At 38.2% G+C, this 17500-nt stretch overlaps 1 protein-coding gene across 2 annotated transcripts in view; it reads right to left on the bottom strand.

Annotated features, from left to right (window-relative positions):
* The window catches only part of LOC115223499 (4-aminobutyrate aminotransferase, mitochondrial), a 56564-nt gene that overhangs the window by 27969 nt on the left and 11095 nt on the right, over positions 1–17500 (bottom strand). The window contains exons 1-4 of one of the 2 annotated variants that reach the window (XM_029794112.2): positions 17119–17429; positions 7059–7171; positions 1159–1276; positions 216–265 (exon numbers count right to left, since the gene is read on the bottom strand). In XM_029794112.2, the coding sequence (XP_029649972.1) occupies positions 216–265; positions 1159–1276; positions 7059–7171; positions 17119–17212 (375 nt within the window). In that variant the 5' untranslated portion in view covers positions 17213–17429. Of the gene's footprint in view, positions 1–215; positions 266–1158; positions 1277–7058; positions 7191–17118; positions 17430–17500 lie in introns of those variants that run through there. The other variant, XM_036512467.1, reaches the window with a different exon arrangement.

Genomic DNA, 17500 nt, shown 5'->3' with positions numbered 1-17500 from the left:
GACGATGGTGATGATGATGATGGTGATGATGACCAATGTGTGGGTGAAGGTGGTGTTGCTGTGTTTCGTGAAGTGATTTTTTGGGGGGTTTTTACAGCCAAAGTAGGACATTATCACACCTCACGACTGCGCACACACACACACACACACACACACACACACACAAACACACACACACTTACACAGCCAGGTAGCAGGGTTCAACAAGTACTTACCCAGTTTTTGTCATTCTTCAAAACCTCGACCATTTTCGGATGATTGTAACCTAAAGAATCAAGATCAAATATTAGCTTCGTATTACAGAATGGGGCAGTGTGTGTGTTTGTGTGTGCATGTGTGTGTGTCTTTGTGTGTGTGTTTGTGTGTTTGTGTCTGTGTGTGTGCGTGCATGGTTGTGTGTGCATATGTGTATGTGTGTCTCCTTGTTTTGACATTACGTGATAGTAGGCTGCACCAGGCTCCAACCTGATCTGGCAAGGTTTCTACAGCTGGATGTCCTTCCTAATGCCAACCTCTCCAAGAGTGTAGTGGGTGCTTTTTACATGCCACCAGCACGAGGGCCAGTCAGGCAGTACTGGTTTCAGCCATGCTTGAATGGTGCAGTCCGGCTCCACTGGCAATGACCACGCTTGAATGGTGCTTTTTTACATTCCACCAGCATGGGAGCCAGCCACGCAGCACTGGCAACGATCATGATTGAATGGTGCCCACATATTTAAAAAAGTTCAGCATGACCATGTGGTAAGAATCTTGCTTCCCAACCACATGGTTCATGGTTCAGTCCCACTAAGTAGCACCTTGGGCAAGTGATTACTATAGCTTTAGACCGACCAAAGCTTTGTGAGTGGATTTGGCAGATGGAAACTGTAGGAAGCTTGTTGTATGTGTGGTCTTTGTCCCCCCCACCACTGCTTGATAACCGGTGTTGGTGTGTTTGCATCCCTGTAACTTAGTGGTTCAGCATAAGTTGTCGATAAAATAAGTACCAAGCTTAACAAAAATGTAAGTCTTGGGGTTGATTCGTACAGCTAAAATTTCTTTAAGGTGGTGCCCCAGCATGGCCACACTCTAATCACTGAAACAAGTAATAAACAAAAAAAATAAATAAATAAAAAGGAGAAAAACAACCATAGCAACAGAAAATAGAGTGTTTCTTACCCAATGGAATGGAAGCAATCTGTGTGTAGAGGTCAAGCAAACAGTTGCCATCGGCATCGGTGATGTAGTTGCCCTGGCTTCTATCAAAGTCTGTAAAGAACACCACACTGCCAGTGTTCTGTAATTAAGAAATTAACGAAAGACAACCCTCTGATTAGTTTATGCTTCACACTCGACAGACTGATGTTATTGTGACACAACAGAAAAAAGCTGGCAGAATAGTTGGTATGTCGGATAAGATGGTTGGCAATATTTCTTCTAGTATTCTCCATTCTGAGATCAAATCGTATCAAGACAGAATTTGCCCATCATCTTTAACCCTTTTGTTACCAACCTGGCTGAAACCACCTCTGGCTCTGAGTACAAATGTCTTTATTTCATAACTTTTGAATTAAAATCTTTCACCAAACCTTAGTTACAATTTATGTTACAAACACTGGCTTAAGGATAACTAAGTTATTTTACTAAATTCTTTGTTATATTTAAAATTAATTGAAAGTAGCACATAGCATCTCTACAGAAATATGGTAACAAAAGGCATAAAAGCACTTGTGCTGGTGCCATGTAAAAAGCAGTAGTGATGGTGTCACATTAACCCTTTTCTTACCAACCTGCCTGAAACTGCCTCTGGCTCTTTAGTATAAACGTCTTGTTTTCAAAAGTTCTGAATTAAAATCTTCCACCAAACCTTGGTCACAATTAATGTTCCTTACACCAGCTTAAGGATAACTAAGTTATTTTACTAGATTCATTGTTATATTTAAAAGTAATTAAAAGAAACACAGAGGATCTCAACAAAAATATACTAACAAAAGGCTTAAATATATTTCATCTCTGAAGACGCTGATAACAGAGTGAAATATCTTAATAGTATTTCACAATCTCAGTTTTTGTACATCAGCAATGGGAGTGATTTAGTGCTACTGTAATGTACATTGGACTCTCAGTCTCAAACTATAGCACGGTACCACTTCCCCTACTACAAAAAGTACTTGTGCTGGTACCACATTAAAAGCACTTGTGCTGGTGCCATATTTATCCTTTCAATACCAACCCACCTGAAACCAGTTCTGGCTCTGAGTACAAATATCTTGTTTTCAAAAGTTCTGAATTAAAATCTTCCACCAAACCTTAGTCACAATTAATGTTCCTAACACTAGCTTAATGATAACTAAGTTATTTTACTAAATTCTTTGTTATATTTAAAGTAACTGAAAGAAACACAGAACATCTCAAAATAAATACAGCAACAAAAGGGTTAAAGCAGGAGTTCTCAACCATTTTTTTTATCTATAGACCCCTCTGATTACTATTTTATTCTGGTGGATCCCCCCCATAGCCATTCTATGTTTACAAACTAGTTTTATAGAAACTTCTTTCAGAATTCCTATTTTGTTTTTCACACATTAACTTTTGTAGGTTGAACCATGTAAAGTGTGAGAGAAAGAAACAGCGCTGTTTCTTGCAAAACATAACAATACATAACAATACATAGGCACAGGAGTGGCTGTGTGGTAAGTAGCTTGCTAACCAACCACATGGTTCCGGGTTCAGTCCCACTGCGTGGCATCTTGGGCAAGTGTCTTCTGCTATAGCCCCGGGCCGACCAATGCCTTGTGAGTGGATTTGGTAGACGGAAACTGAAAGAAGCCTGTCGTATATATGTATATATATGCATGTGCGTGTATATGTTTGTGTGTCTGTGTTTGTCCCCCTAGCATTGCTTGACAACCGATGCTGGTGTGTTTATGTCCCCGTTACTTAGCAGTTCGGCAAAAGAGACCGATAGAATAAGTACTGGGCTTACAAAAGAATAAGTCCCGGGGTCGAGTTGCTCGATTAAAGGCGGTGCTCCAGCATGGCCACAGTCAAATGACTGAAACAAGTAAAAGAGTAAAAGAGTATATATCTAAAGCAGGGGTTCTCAACCATTCTTTTATCTATGGATCCCTTTGATTGCTATTTTATTCTGGTGAACCCCCAAAGCCATTCAATGTTTAAAAGCCAGTTTTATAGAAACTTCTTTCAAAATTCCTATTTTGTTTTCCACACATTAACCTGTGTAGGTTGAACAATGTAAAATGTCAGAGAAAGAAACAGCGCTGTTTTTTTTTTTTTTGGCAATACATATCAATACATCTAAAGTAAAATTTGTTCAGGGGCCCTTAAAATACTATTGTGGATCCCCAATTTACTCCCTTGTTGCATGGACCCCCAAAAATCTTACATGGCCCACCAGAGGCCATATGGACCTTGATAAATTGAGAACCACTCTTTAAGGGATTGATAAAATAGATACCAGTTAAAAACTGGGGTTGATGTAACTGACTAGCACCCCCCTACACACACACACATACTCACGATCTTCAAGCATTGTGTCAATATCAGAAAGAATTATAACGCAATAGAATAACAGCTGACATTTGAATGCTAAGATTTCTTCAAGAGTATTCAAAATAGGCATAGGAGTGGCTGTGTGGTAAGTAGCTTGCTTACCAACCACATGGTTCCGGGTTCAGTCCCACTGTGTGGCACCTTGGGCAAGTGTTTTCTACTATAGCCTCGGACCGACCAAAGCCTTGTGAGTGGATTTGGTAGACGGAAACTGAAAGAAGCCCATCGTATATATGTATATATATGTATATGTATGTGTATGTGTATATATTTGTGTGTCTGTGTTTGTCCCTCCAACATTGCTTGACAACCGATGCTGGTGTCTTTACGTCCCCGTAACTTAGCGGTTCGGCAAAAGAGACCGTTAGAATAAGTACTAGGCTTACAAAGAATAAGTCCTGGGGTAGATTTGCTCGACTAAAAAAGGTGGTGCTCCAGCATGGCCGGTGCTCCAGCATGGCCGGTGCTCCAGCATGGCCACAGTCAAATGACTGAAACAAGTAAAAGAGTAAAGGGTATATGTCCGATGCTTTCTTCAGTAGGCTTTAAAGACAAGGCCACCCTACACCCTGCTTTCCATATTGATTATATTCTTTTCTTCTATTCACAAAGCCTGAAAGTTTAAGGGAAGAAGACATTCGGTCACATCGACCCCGGTGCTTCACTTGCGTTTACTTTATTGACCCTGCAAGAATGAAAGGCAAAGTCAAACACGGCGGCATTTCAAGTCAGAACGTAATGTCTTGGAGCAAATGCTGCTAAGCCTGCTGTCTTAATCTATATTGATTACATTATCAGAGAATCTTTTCCTTGTCTGATATTATTGGACATTGTTGTTGCTGTTTTTCAGATGTTAAATATTCCTGAAAAAATCCTACGATTGAAAACCTAAATCTAATAACTCCAAGTTAATATAGCGCCAGCTGATTCTTATTTATTTGTAACCCTGTGTATTTTATACAATAACATCATTCTTCTTCTTCTTCTTCTTCTTCTTCTTCTTCTTCTTCTTCTTCTTCTTCTTCTTCTTCTTATTATTATTATTATTATTATTATTATTATTATTATTATTATTACTATTATTATTATATGTTTGACTTTTGCTTCATGTTTGTACAAGTTAGCTCCAAGTCTCACCCAGAGACCTCAAGAGACAACAGGTTGGAAGTTCACGTTGTTGTTATGCCTAGTGTGCCATATATTTGGGGGGGGGGGTTGTACTAGTGAATGTCTAATAAATAAATTAAAAAAAAAAAAGTTTGTATTAAACCTTGAGATTATTATTATTATTATTATTATTATTATATTATTATTATTATTATTATTATTATTATTATTATTTTCCCTTCTTTCTTCAAATTTTCTTCCGTTTCTCGCCGAGTGTTTTCCATACACCTAGTGCAGAGAAGCTCATTGTATGCATTCCCAGATTACACACGCAAATTCACAGGTAAAATATGTATTTAAAAAATTAATGAATAAATAAATTCATGAATGGATGTTGTTTTCACAGCGATAATGCTCTTCTCAGTACATGAGCTGTTCCAGTTAACACGATTTTTTGCACTTCCTGTAGGGATGGTAAGCCTGGTATCATTTTCAAATAGGTTTCAGTACCTTTTTTCATCATTCCTAGAGATCCTACAATCACTGGTACTGTGGTCACCTTGAGATGCCATATTTTTTCAATTTCTATTAGCAAGTCTTTATATTTACTGATCTTGTCAAATTCTTTCACCGCTATATTGTGATCGCAAGGAATACTCATGTCAATTAATAAACACATCCTTTTTGTTTGATCTTTTATAATAATATCCGGTTTATTAGCTTTTATAGTTTTGTTGGTATGTACAGGAAAGTCCCATAGAATCGACACATTTTCTCCCTCAGTCACAGCTTCAGGATGGTGTTTATGCCATTTGTCAGTGGTTTTGATTTTATAATGCCAACATATTGTCCAGTGTAAATACTGGCCGACTCTGTCATGTCTTGCTTTATATTCCACAGGTGCTGAGACTCTACATCCTGAGATTAGGTGGTCTATTGTTTCAATCTCATCGTTACAGAATCAGCATTTCGGGTCAGCTCCATTTTTTATCACATTGGCTTGGTAGTTTTGGGTTAATAAGTTTATTAATAATAAGGTTATTATCATTGTTGTTGTTGTTGTTGTTGTTGTTGTTGTTATTGTTGTTATTATTATTATTATCATTATTATTGTTGTCATTGTTGTTGTTGTTGTTATTATGATTATTAAAGGTTGTGAGCTAGCAGAATCATTAGTGCGCTGAACAAAATGCCTAGCAGTATTTCACCTGTCGCTATGTTCTGAGTTCAAATTCCACCAAGGTTGACTTTGCCTTTCATCCTTTCAGGGTCGATAAATTAAGTACCAGTGACACACTGGGGTCAATGTATTCAACTAGTCCCCTTCCCCCAAATTTCAGGCCTTGTGCTTACACTAAAAAGGATCGTCATCGTCATTGTCGTGAGCGGGCAGAACCATTAGAATACTGGGCAAAATGTCTTAGCAGTATTTCGTCTGTCTTTATGTTCTGAATTCAAATTCTGCTGGGGTCAACTTTGCCTTTCATCTTTTCGGGGTCGACAAATTAAGTACCAGTTACGTACTGGTTAACAGCTGACATGAATAGAGATGTGTGCTCTCTGTTAGCCAGTTGAGATCAAGAAAGGGATGATCTCCGCTATGTAGGGTATGGCCAGGAAGTAGACAAAACCTAAAATAATGGACTGGCCCTTCAGTGACTAGCAAAAGTCCTAGGAGGTCAGATGTTTCTCATTAATCTCTCAGCACGGAGATAAAACACAATGGAATCAGGCAGTCATCTGACAAGCAACAAGTCTGTAGATTTAGTTTTGAATCTCAGTTAGGCAGGGCTAAACACTCTCCTACACTATACTTGCTTGCCTATACAGATCTATATTTATTATATTAAGGGCATTACAACATGTAAATGCCTCATACTATAAGGGACTCTTAAAGTCAAAACTACCTTAATAAATAAACAGTGTACTGACACCGAGGGAATACAACATAAATATATATATATACAATGAGGTTCTTTCAGTTTCCGTCTACAAAATCCACTCACAAAGCTTTGGTTGCCCGAGGCTATAGTGGGAAGCTTTTGTCCACTATGCCATGCCACACAATGGGGATTGAACCTGGAACCGAGTGGTTGGGAAGCAAGCTTCTTACCACACAGCCATGCTACAGCTTTAGCTCATGCTATCTGGTAGAATAAATACCATGCTTATAAAAATTGGTCCCAGGGTTGATTTGTTTAACTGAAACCCTTGGAGGTGGTGCTCCAGCATGGCCATAATCCAGTGATAAAGACATGTAGAAGGTAAACAATAGAAGATAGTGTTTGCTAGTGGCAGATGGCAGGCAGGGTGGAATTTGAAGGGGAAGGGGTCAAAATGTTTGGGGTGGGGTCAACTGAAAGGAATGAATTATTTCACCTTTGTTGAGCTTTACTTACCTGTAATTTAGTGAGCTCAGCTTTCAAAGCTAATGATCGAGGGCCAGGTATTTTGGTTCTGACTCTTGGAGAACTGGGTTCTGACCTGCTGGACATAAAAACTCTCTGAATCCCTGCAAATACAAATGGCAACTATTAGAAGGAATATGACCATTATTGCTATCGCAAAAAGAAATAATCACCATCATCATCACCATCAGCATCATCATCATCATCAACATCATCATCATCATCTTCATCATCATCACCACCACCATCACCGTTATCACCATCACCATCATCATCATCATCATCATCATCATCATCATCATCATCATCATCATATCATCATCATCATCATCAACAGCACCATCATCATCCTCATCACCACCACCATCATCGTTATCACCATCATCATCATCATCATCATCATCATCATCATCATCATCAACATCATAATCATCATCATCATCATCATCACTAGCACCACCACCACCACCACCACCACCACCACCACCACCACCACCATCATCATCATCATCATCATCATCATCATCATCATCATCATCATCATCACCACCACCACCACCACCATAATTAATGTGACAAGCTGGCAGAAATCTTAGCAGCATTTTTGACAACCGATGTTGGTGTGTTTATGTCCTTGTAACTTAGCTGTTTGGCAAAAGAGACTGATCGGTTGTCAAACGATGCTGGCAGAGACAAACAGAGTCACACAAACATATACACACATACAAACATACATATATATATAAAATAATAATAATAATAAAAGGGTAAAATTAATTAATTAATTAATAATTAATAATTTTACCAAGTAGAACGGTATGTTAAAATAACCTTTTTAGGTAAACTTATACAAATATTCTATAATTATAAACATAATTATAATTAGGGGTCAGCTAATTATAATTATGTTTATAATTATAGAATATCTTTATCTATATATATATATATACACACACATATATGTGTGTATGTGAGTGTCTGTGTGTATGTATGTATATATATTCTTTGTCAGCCTAGTACTTATTCTATTGGACTCTTTTGCTGGGCCACTAAGTTACAGGGACATAAACACACTAACATCTGTTGTCAAGTAATGGGGTGGGGGACAGACACTGACACACAAACATATACACACACAGACACACACACACACACACACACACACACACATACACACACACACACACACACACATATATATGACGGGCTTCTTTCAGTTTCCATCTACCAAATCCACTCACAAGGCTTTGGTTGGCATGAGGCTATGGTAGAAGACACTTGCCCAAGGTGCCCTGCTTATTCACGGTTCAGCATTCGCAGTACCAGTTATTCACGGATCTAATAATTTCTCTTCTTGGAATATTCTTGGAATCACAAATATCGTTCTCGATGTTTTTATACTCTTTTACTCTTTTACTCTTTTACTTGTTTCAGTCATTTGACTGTGGCCATGCTGGAGCACCGCCTTTAGTCGAGCAAATCGACCCCAGGACTTATTCTTTGTAAGCCCAGTACTTATTCTATCGGTCTCTTTTGCCGAACCGCTAAGTGACGGGGACGTAAACACACCAGCATCGGTTGTCAAGTAATGCTAGGGGGACAATCACAGACACACAAACACACATACACATACATATATATATATATACATATATACGACAGGCTTCTTTCAGTTTCCATCTACCAAATCCACTCACAAGGCATTGGTCGGCCTGGGGCTATAGCAGAAGACACTTGCCCAAGATGCCACGCAGTGGGACTGAACCCGGAACCATGTGGTTGGTTAGCAAGCTACTTACCACTCAGCCACTCCTGCGCCTATGGCCTTTTTTTCCTGGCAATATATATTTTTTCACACTTTTGAAGTCCAAATTACTAATAATAATAATACACCATATTTACTGACTTACAACACGAGACTGAATGTTAATTTTATACCCACCACTTTTTTTAAAATCATCGCTACATGTGATCATACACATTGTTTATTTCAACAGGAGAATTTTTAAGGTCGTTGAACCAATATAGCCTCATTGAAATTAGGTTACTTGCTGGTCCCTCCCTCTCTTTCTCTCTCTCTCTCTCTCTCTCTCTCTCCACCTCTCTTATTATTATAGTATAGATTATTGTATCTAGTTGTAATACAAAAATTTTTCAAAACCATGATTATTTTTAATCTTCGCTCAATCTCCCTTTTGTTGTATGCGCATGAAGATTTTTTGTAGGTTTTTTTGGGTGAGGGGAGAAACTTCGTCCAGTAGCTATCTCCAGTATTTTGTTGAGTGCTGTGTTTTTTGCAGCGTGTTATTAAAGCCCTAAAATGCCACCCTAATGCCCTACACTTTCTAAGGCTTCTAGCAGTGAACTTAAGTGCCAGAAAAAGGTTATGACACTCCATGAGAAGGTACAACTGATGGATATGTTCCAGGAATGTAAAAGTTATGCTGCAGTAGGTCGCTATTATGTTGTCAATGAAAGCATCATATGTTACATAAAGAAGAACAAGGTGGCAATCTTGTTACCGTAGCAGTAAGTCTGTGAACATGCCCAAAAGATTAGGATAGTGAGAAATAAACACTTCCTCAGAATGGAATCTGCCTTGGCATTGTGGATCAGTGACTGCAAGAAGAAAAACATCCCTTTGAGTGGTAACATCATCCACAAGAAAGTATGGAAATTATACCAGCAGCAGATTGACAGAGGAGACAGAACAGAAGGCACCAAAAAACTGCAACCAAGACCATTGACAGCACCAGAGCCTGAAGATTTTCAAACCAGCAAGGGATGGTTTGACTGTTTCCAGAAACAGTCAAGCCAAAATAAAGTGTTTTTCCTTGCATGGAGAGACAGCATCAGCCAACAAAGAAGCTGCCGAGAAGTACCTCGAGGCCTTCAGGCAGATCATTGAGGACAAGGGATACAAGGCGGTACAGGTTTTCAATATGGATGACACTGGTTTCTTCTGGAAGAAGATGCCTTCCAGAACATACATCATGAAGGATGAAGCAAGAGTCGCAGGATTTAAGGCACAGAAGGACAGAGTGATGCTAATTATGTGTGGCAATGCTGCTGGCTTCATGAGGAAACCAGGACCTATCTACAAGTCTGCGAACCCAAGGGCCTTCAAAAGTAAGAATAAAAACCTACTGCCTGTCCACTGGTTGCACAACCTGGATTTCCAAAAGTCTAACTTTGAATTGGTTCCACCAATGCTTCATCCCTCAAGCCAAGGAAGACTTCCAAAATGGTTACATGGAATTCAAGGTGTTGCTTGTTATGGATAATGCTGGTGGTCACTCTTTGAATCATGAGGGAGTCCAGGTTGAGTTCCACAAGCCAACACCACCTTTCTCATCCAGCCTGTGGATCAAGGCGTGATCTTTGCCTTAAAGGCATTTTACACTCAGAACTCTCTCCAACATCTTGTGGATGCAATGGATTCAGATGAGAATTTCAAGACAAACAATGTTGGCGAGTTTATGTCCCCATAACTTAGCGGTCTTGCAAAGTACTAGGCTTACAAAGAATAAGTCCTAGGGTCAATTTGTTCAACTAATGGCAGTGCTCCAGCATGGCTACAGTCAAATGACTGAAACAAATAAAAGAATATATATATATATTATATATATATATATATATATATATATTATATATATATATATATATATATGTATCCATATATATATGTATATGTGTCTTTGTGTTTGTTTGTTTGTTTATGTCCCCATAAATTAGAAGTTTGGATTTAAGGAAAAAATAGTCCTGGGATCAATTTTTTGACTCCATCTTTCAAGGTAGTGCTCCAGTATGACCACAATCTAATGACTGAAACAAGTAAAGGACACACACACACATACACACACTCACACATTTACACACACACATACACTCACACACACACACTGATGCATTTACACACACACACTCACTCACATACACACACACTGACACATTTACACACACACACACACCAAAATAACAAAACAAACTACAACCAACAAAACAACTCATCATAAACACACATTAATGTCAGTTTTCCCACCACTACCAGCACCACAACCACATTTCTCAGAATTACAAGGCACAAAAAAAACACCACAAAAATAACCCAAACTATGGATAAAAAAACCTAAACAGTAAACAAAAAACATCAAGCCACCCATGTAATCTGAAGATCATGGCAGTGGCCTGAAAGTGAAGTCTTAAGATGAAACCTCAACTCAAGCTTCTTTGAAAAACCATATCCTCTACACAAGTGGCTGTGTGGTAAGAAGCTTGCTTCCCAACCAGTCTCACTGCATGGCACCTTGGGCAAGTGTCTTGTACTATAACCTCAAGCCGATCAAAGACTTGAGAGTGGATTAGGTAGACAGAAACTGAAAGAAGCCTGTCATACATACATATGTATGTATGTATGTATGTAACCAAAATAAGCAACAGAATATCAAGTAGTAGTGCAGTACAACTGTTTCAAGCGGCTCCATTTAACTGTACAATGCAATCACTATGTCGATTTAAATATAGTGCTATCTTCAGCTGCACAAATAAGTAAAGGGATTTTTAACAAGTAGGACACATTAATATAATTTTTTTTTAATATTTTAACAAAGCAGAAGATGGAAGAAATTCATGTCCTTGCTATTTTAGCTACGAATAGACTACACTTCCAAGATTGGCATAGCTTGTAAAGGAATGTTGTTCATTTCTAATTCATTCGTCTCTTTATCAACTACTAAATCTAAGACAAGAGGACTGTGGTCTGTTTAGAATGAAGGGTAACAGTGAGCTGACAGCTCATGGTTAGGTATGGTCATAAATATTGTCATATGTATCTCTTTTCCTCGGGGAGGAAAGAAGACATTAGGAGTACTCGATTGGATATAGAGTAACTGTCTATAAAAGGAGGCTGGGTAGAGGAAAACTCTAAATCATGATGTTAATCACTAGTCAAAGGGGCATGATGCTAAGAAACCTAAGATGTTAATACAGAGGAAATTTTATATTGGGGCACTTTGGGTGATTGTTTATAAACAATATTGTTAAGCTGTATAATAATAAAATTTAAAATTTAAGAATTTCAAAAATGATATCATAACCAAAATAGGTAAAAGGTGTGTATATATCAATTATAAACATTAAAAAGGAAGATTACATAGAAGCAGTTTAATATCCATTCATTTACTTAATTAGGTGGTTTCTATAAAGACTGCTTAAGGCATTTACATATGGAATAACTAGAAAGATATATATGCTATCTATTAATTTTAAGCCATGAATCAGAAAAGTGTAAAAATGCATACAGATACACGTACACACATATATATGTGCATATATACATATATATACATACACAAATATTTATATGCTTATATGGATATAGTATAAATATCTCTCATAGTCTTAAGTAACTAAAAAATATCAATTTAAGAACAAGAAAAATAATAGTCTATAAGAGATAAGAAGTTAATAAGTAAGGATATCAAAATAAGAAAACAAAATAAGAATTTATAGAAAGTAGTAAGAAATACATATAATCTACATTTAAAGAGACAGGAGATTAGAGGCAAGGAGAAGATGAAGGTAACTCAAAAAGAGGGGGGAAGTAGTGAAGGCAGTTAATGGAATTCAGACTGAAGAGATTTTATAAGTTGTAATGTTACAGGTGTTATTCATCCTCATCATCATCATCGTTTAACATCTGTTCTCCATGCCAGCATGGGTCGGACGGTTCGACCAGGGATCTGGGAAGCCAGAAGGCTGCACCAGGCTCCAGTCTGATCAGGCAGTGTTTCTACAGCTGGATGCCCTTCCTAACGCCAACCACTCCGTGAGTGTAGTGGGTGCTTTTTACGTGCCAAGTGAGGCTGGCAACGGCCACGATCGGATTGGTGCTTTTTACATGCCACCAGCACGGAAGCCAGTCGAGGCGGCACTGACATCGGCCACATTCAGATGGTGCTTTTTACGTGCCACCGGCACAGGTATCATAACTACAATTTCCATTTGATTTTTTGATGTTGATGTACTTGACTCAATAGGTCTCCTCAAGCACAGGGTCGAAACGGTGTTTCTTTACTTGCCACCTGCACAGGAGTCAGTCCAGCGGCACTGGCAACTGCCGGGTGCCAGTCATAGGATTGGTTCAATTTCGATTCCGATTTCACTTGCCCCAACAGGTCTTCACAAGCAGAGTTTAGTGTCCAATGAAGGGGGGTTGGCATGGGGGCCAGTCGTCGGATGAGGTTGTATGATTTTATAGTTTCTAGGGGGTATAGGGTTTAAAGTCACTACAAATATACATAATATGATAGGTAGAGTGGGACATCATAGAAGGGAAAATATGTATGTATGTAATTTATCTCCCCACCATCCCTTGACAACCAATGTTGGTGTGCTTACATCCCCATAGCTTAGCGAGCGGTTTGGCAAAAGAGACCGATAGAATAAGTACTAGGCTTACAAAGAATAAGTCTTGGGATCGATTTGTTTGATTAAAGGTGGTGCTCCAGCATGGCCACAGTCAAATGACTGAAACAAGTAAAGGAATAAAGAATAAAAGAATAAAAGAAAGGTATTTGTCAACCCTTTTTTTTACCTATGGACCCCTTTCGTTCCTGTTTTACTCGGGTGGACCCTCATATCCCTTCACTGTTTAAAAATTTCAGTTATATTTATCTTTTACCTGTGTGCCTATTATTTGTTTCAGTTGTTAGACTGTGGCCATGCTGGGGCACCACCTTGAAGAATTCTTAGTTGAATGAGCCAACCCCCAGGACTAATTAATTTTTTTCAACTTGGTACTCATCCTATTGGTCCTTTTTGTGTGTGTGTATATATATATATATATATATATATATATATATTATATATATATATATAATAATAATAATAATATAAATAATATATAAATATATGTATATATACATATATATATATATATATATATATAATATATATATATATACATACCTACACAAAAAAAACATGGAACACAATGAGAAACAAAAGCATAAAAACAAAAACATAGAAAGGAACTTTTTTTCAAACAATGAAAAAGAAAACAGAGAAACGAGGCATACAACATAAAGAATATTCCCCTTCTTCAGTTGTCCCTGTTTCAACTACTCCACGTTTCGAAGGCAAGGACAAGACGCGACTTCATTGAAACAGTTCTTCCCGCAAAGAAAATTATATAAAATTTCGAATTTTTTGCGGAGGGTGAAAGTGGTAACAAGAACACGACAGTGATAACAAAACACTAAAAACAACAAAAAAGTAAAAAACACTAAAAGACAGAACAATGAGAACAAAACAAACAGATATATAATACATATATGTATATATGTATGTATGTATGCATGTAAATATACAGGTTGATTCAAAGGTCGCCATACATAAGACCGATTTATTTTCTTTTTATAAGAAATGCTTTTTTTATTTAACTGTTTCTTATAAAAAAATTATTTTTTCCTATGTATGGTGACTTTTGAATCACCCTGTATATATACATTCACACACATATATATGTGTATATATATATATATATTATATATATACACACACACATACATATACATACATATATATGTGTGTATGTATGTATGTATGTATGTATGTATGTATATATGTATATATGTATACGCATACACAGTGTTTTTTTTATTTATTGCAGCTGCTGAAGCAGAGTTTCAATAAAAACCGTATACTCTACAAAATGTATTGAGCACTCACTCATCCGTGTGTGTATGTATACACATTTACCTATAAATACACCCCCGCACACACAGACACACAGACACACACACACACACACCACACACACACGCACGCACGCACACACGCACTCACACACGTCTTTGTGTGGGTTGCACGAGTGTGTGCGTACGCCGATGTACGTCAATAATGGTACACCGATGTACGTCAGCGAACGATACAAAAGAATACAGCGAGAAAAGCCGAGAAAACCGGTGCTTTTCCAAACAATCCTCTTGCGATATTTATTCTGCACCAAGCTACAGACACTTCCTTGTAGGGCAGTGAATCTGTGAGTGACTAGTGACTGACGACGCTACGTTCTGAGTTCAAAATTCCGCCGAGGTCGACTTTGCCTTTCATCCTTTCGGGGTCGATAAATTAAGTACCAGTTACGCACTGGCGTCAATATAATCGACTTAATACCTATGTCTGTCCTTGTTTGTCCCCTCTATGTTTAGCCCCTTGTGGGTAATAAAGAAATAGCTATTGTTCGACAAATAAAAATAAATAAAACTGAAAACTGAACGATGTGTGTGTGTATATATATATATATATATATATTTGAGTGTGAATAAAAATCTATATAAAAAAAATAAGCAACCTGCCTCATATTAACACCATTCTTACACACACATGCATAATTAAACCGACGAGGGGAACCTGTACAAGGTCATTCAATCTGCTAGAAATAGAAGCTAGGTTTTCCTCAGATTGTACGCCACTTTAAAAAAAAAAAATCAAAAACATTATATAATGTAGAGTTTAAAAGAAAAGAAAACGTCTTTCATCTTAAGATGTTCTCCTTTTTGCGGTGACTTGAAGTTAACCATTTCAAGTCAACGGGAGAGATTCTGCACGAATACTCGAAGAGCTAGAAATAGCAGCCAAATCTCTTCCACGTCAGACTTTACCGTCCTTAAAAGCGGAAGAACATTCTTGTTGAGGTGGGGCGGAGATGGAGCAGTTGCAATACGGAATGATCTGGGGTTAAGGTAACAAAATAACTACGACTGTGGCGGTCTCGTTACTTAGTATACCAGAGTAGGTTTATGAAGACCGTGGAAACAGTAAACCAAAATTCAGAAAGAATACATGAAATAATTCAGTCCAGCCCCAGCATGGCCACAGCTCATAAGCTGAAACTAGAATCAATCAATCAATCAATATCTGCTTTCCTCGGGTTGATTAACACTAAACGATAACAACAACTGCAATATAAACAAACAACAGTTATTTTATTTCTAAATAGATAGGAAGCTTCATCAGTCACAGATTAGATAAAGATTTGAGTGGCTGTGGTGCTTACGTTTTTGTTCCTTTGCTAACGAAAAATGAATGATAGAATAAATACATAAATACATTATTAAATTAATTGATTAATTAATTGATTGATTGATTAACGGTTCATTAAAAAAATGTATGTAAAAAAAAATGTGAGATGTAAACGATGGTATTCTTCTGAGAATCGAAACCGAATCGTTGACGGTACGAAAAATGTTACTATTTTTAAAATGTATCCGTTTCCGTTTAATGGTACTGTCATAATGGTCCAGCGAGGGAAGATGAGGGGCAGGGTTTATCGTACTATGGCATTCCCTCACAGAAATTGAATCTGTGATGTTCATGTCTCTCACTCAAAGGTTACTGGAGGGAGTGAAAAGAATCTAACTTGCTGTCGAAGAGACGGATCCTCCACAGCTACAGTGGGGAATGTAAACGTGAGCCATAGACCAAGGATGACAGAGCTGCTGTAACCTTCTCTACAGAGCAGACAGGGAACCTCCCCTCCACCAAACCAACGAGGGGGATTCTATTGGTCGCACCACTTTTTAGAAATAACACGGAAATAACAACTGAACCTCCCTCAAATCACACCCCACCATCCAAGTAAATGATGCGTTAGATATGTTTGCTGTACATGAAAAGGATGGGGTGTTCACGTCTGGATTGCCTTTACTTATAAGTCTGTCTACTCGATTTTAGACTGACCTGGGACTAAACACAAACAGCATCGGTCACATTGGATCCTCCCTTCGATCACACGATCTGCGATCGATCGATCACTCTGTGTTAGAAATAGCAGTGGAAACCACTTTCAAATCACAGAAAGCTACATTAGATAATGTAAATGTAATGTTTGAATGGTAAAAAGGCGGGATGATCTCGGCTGGAACAATTTACAGATCGGTTGAAACCGGACTGATGTGGAGGGGGTCAAACAACAAACCGGACAACGACAGAAAATGCAAGGAACAAACGAAGGAGACAGCTGACCGCAACAACGTATTCTTCTTACCTGATTTGTAAAGCAGGCAACTTGGCGATGTCCATGATCCTCCTCTCAGACAAACCATCATCTGGTTCTTCACAAGAACTGTTGCGCTCAGCATCGTCCAGTTTGTTCACTGTAAAAAGCTTTCCAACTACTTTTCAAAACACCCCTCTGTATTCGATCTCTCTCGCTCTCTCTCTCTCCACCTTTCTCTCTAACCGTTTCTCTGGCTGTCTTTCTCACTCGTATAATGTCTACATCTCATTTAACCAGCCACAGCTATTCGTCTCTGCCTGCATGGCCCACCCCCATCCATGTCTTATTCACACACACACACACCACACACACACACACACACACACACACACACACACTGTCTCTGTCTGTCTCTCTCTCTTCCTCTCCC

The sequence above is a fragment of the Octopus sinensis genome, linkage group LG23, assembly GCF_006345805.1.
Source record: "Octopus sinensis linkage group LG23, ASM634580v1, whole genome shotgun sequence".
In the NCBI taxonomy this organism is placed as follows: domain Eukaryota; kingdom Metazoa; phylum Mollusca; class Cephalopoda; order Octopoda; family Octopodidae; genus Octopus; species Octopus sinensis.
Note: the sequence above shows the minus strand (reverse complement) of the source record. Positions and strands in the feature narration are given on the sequence as shown.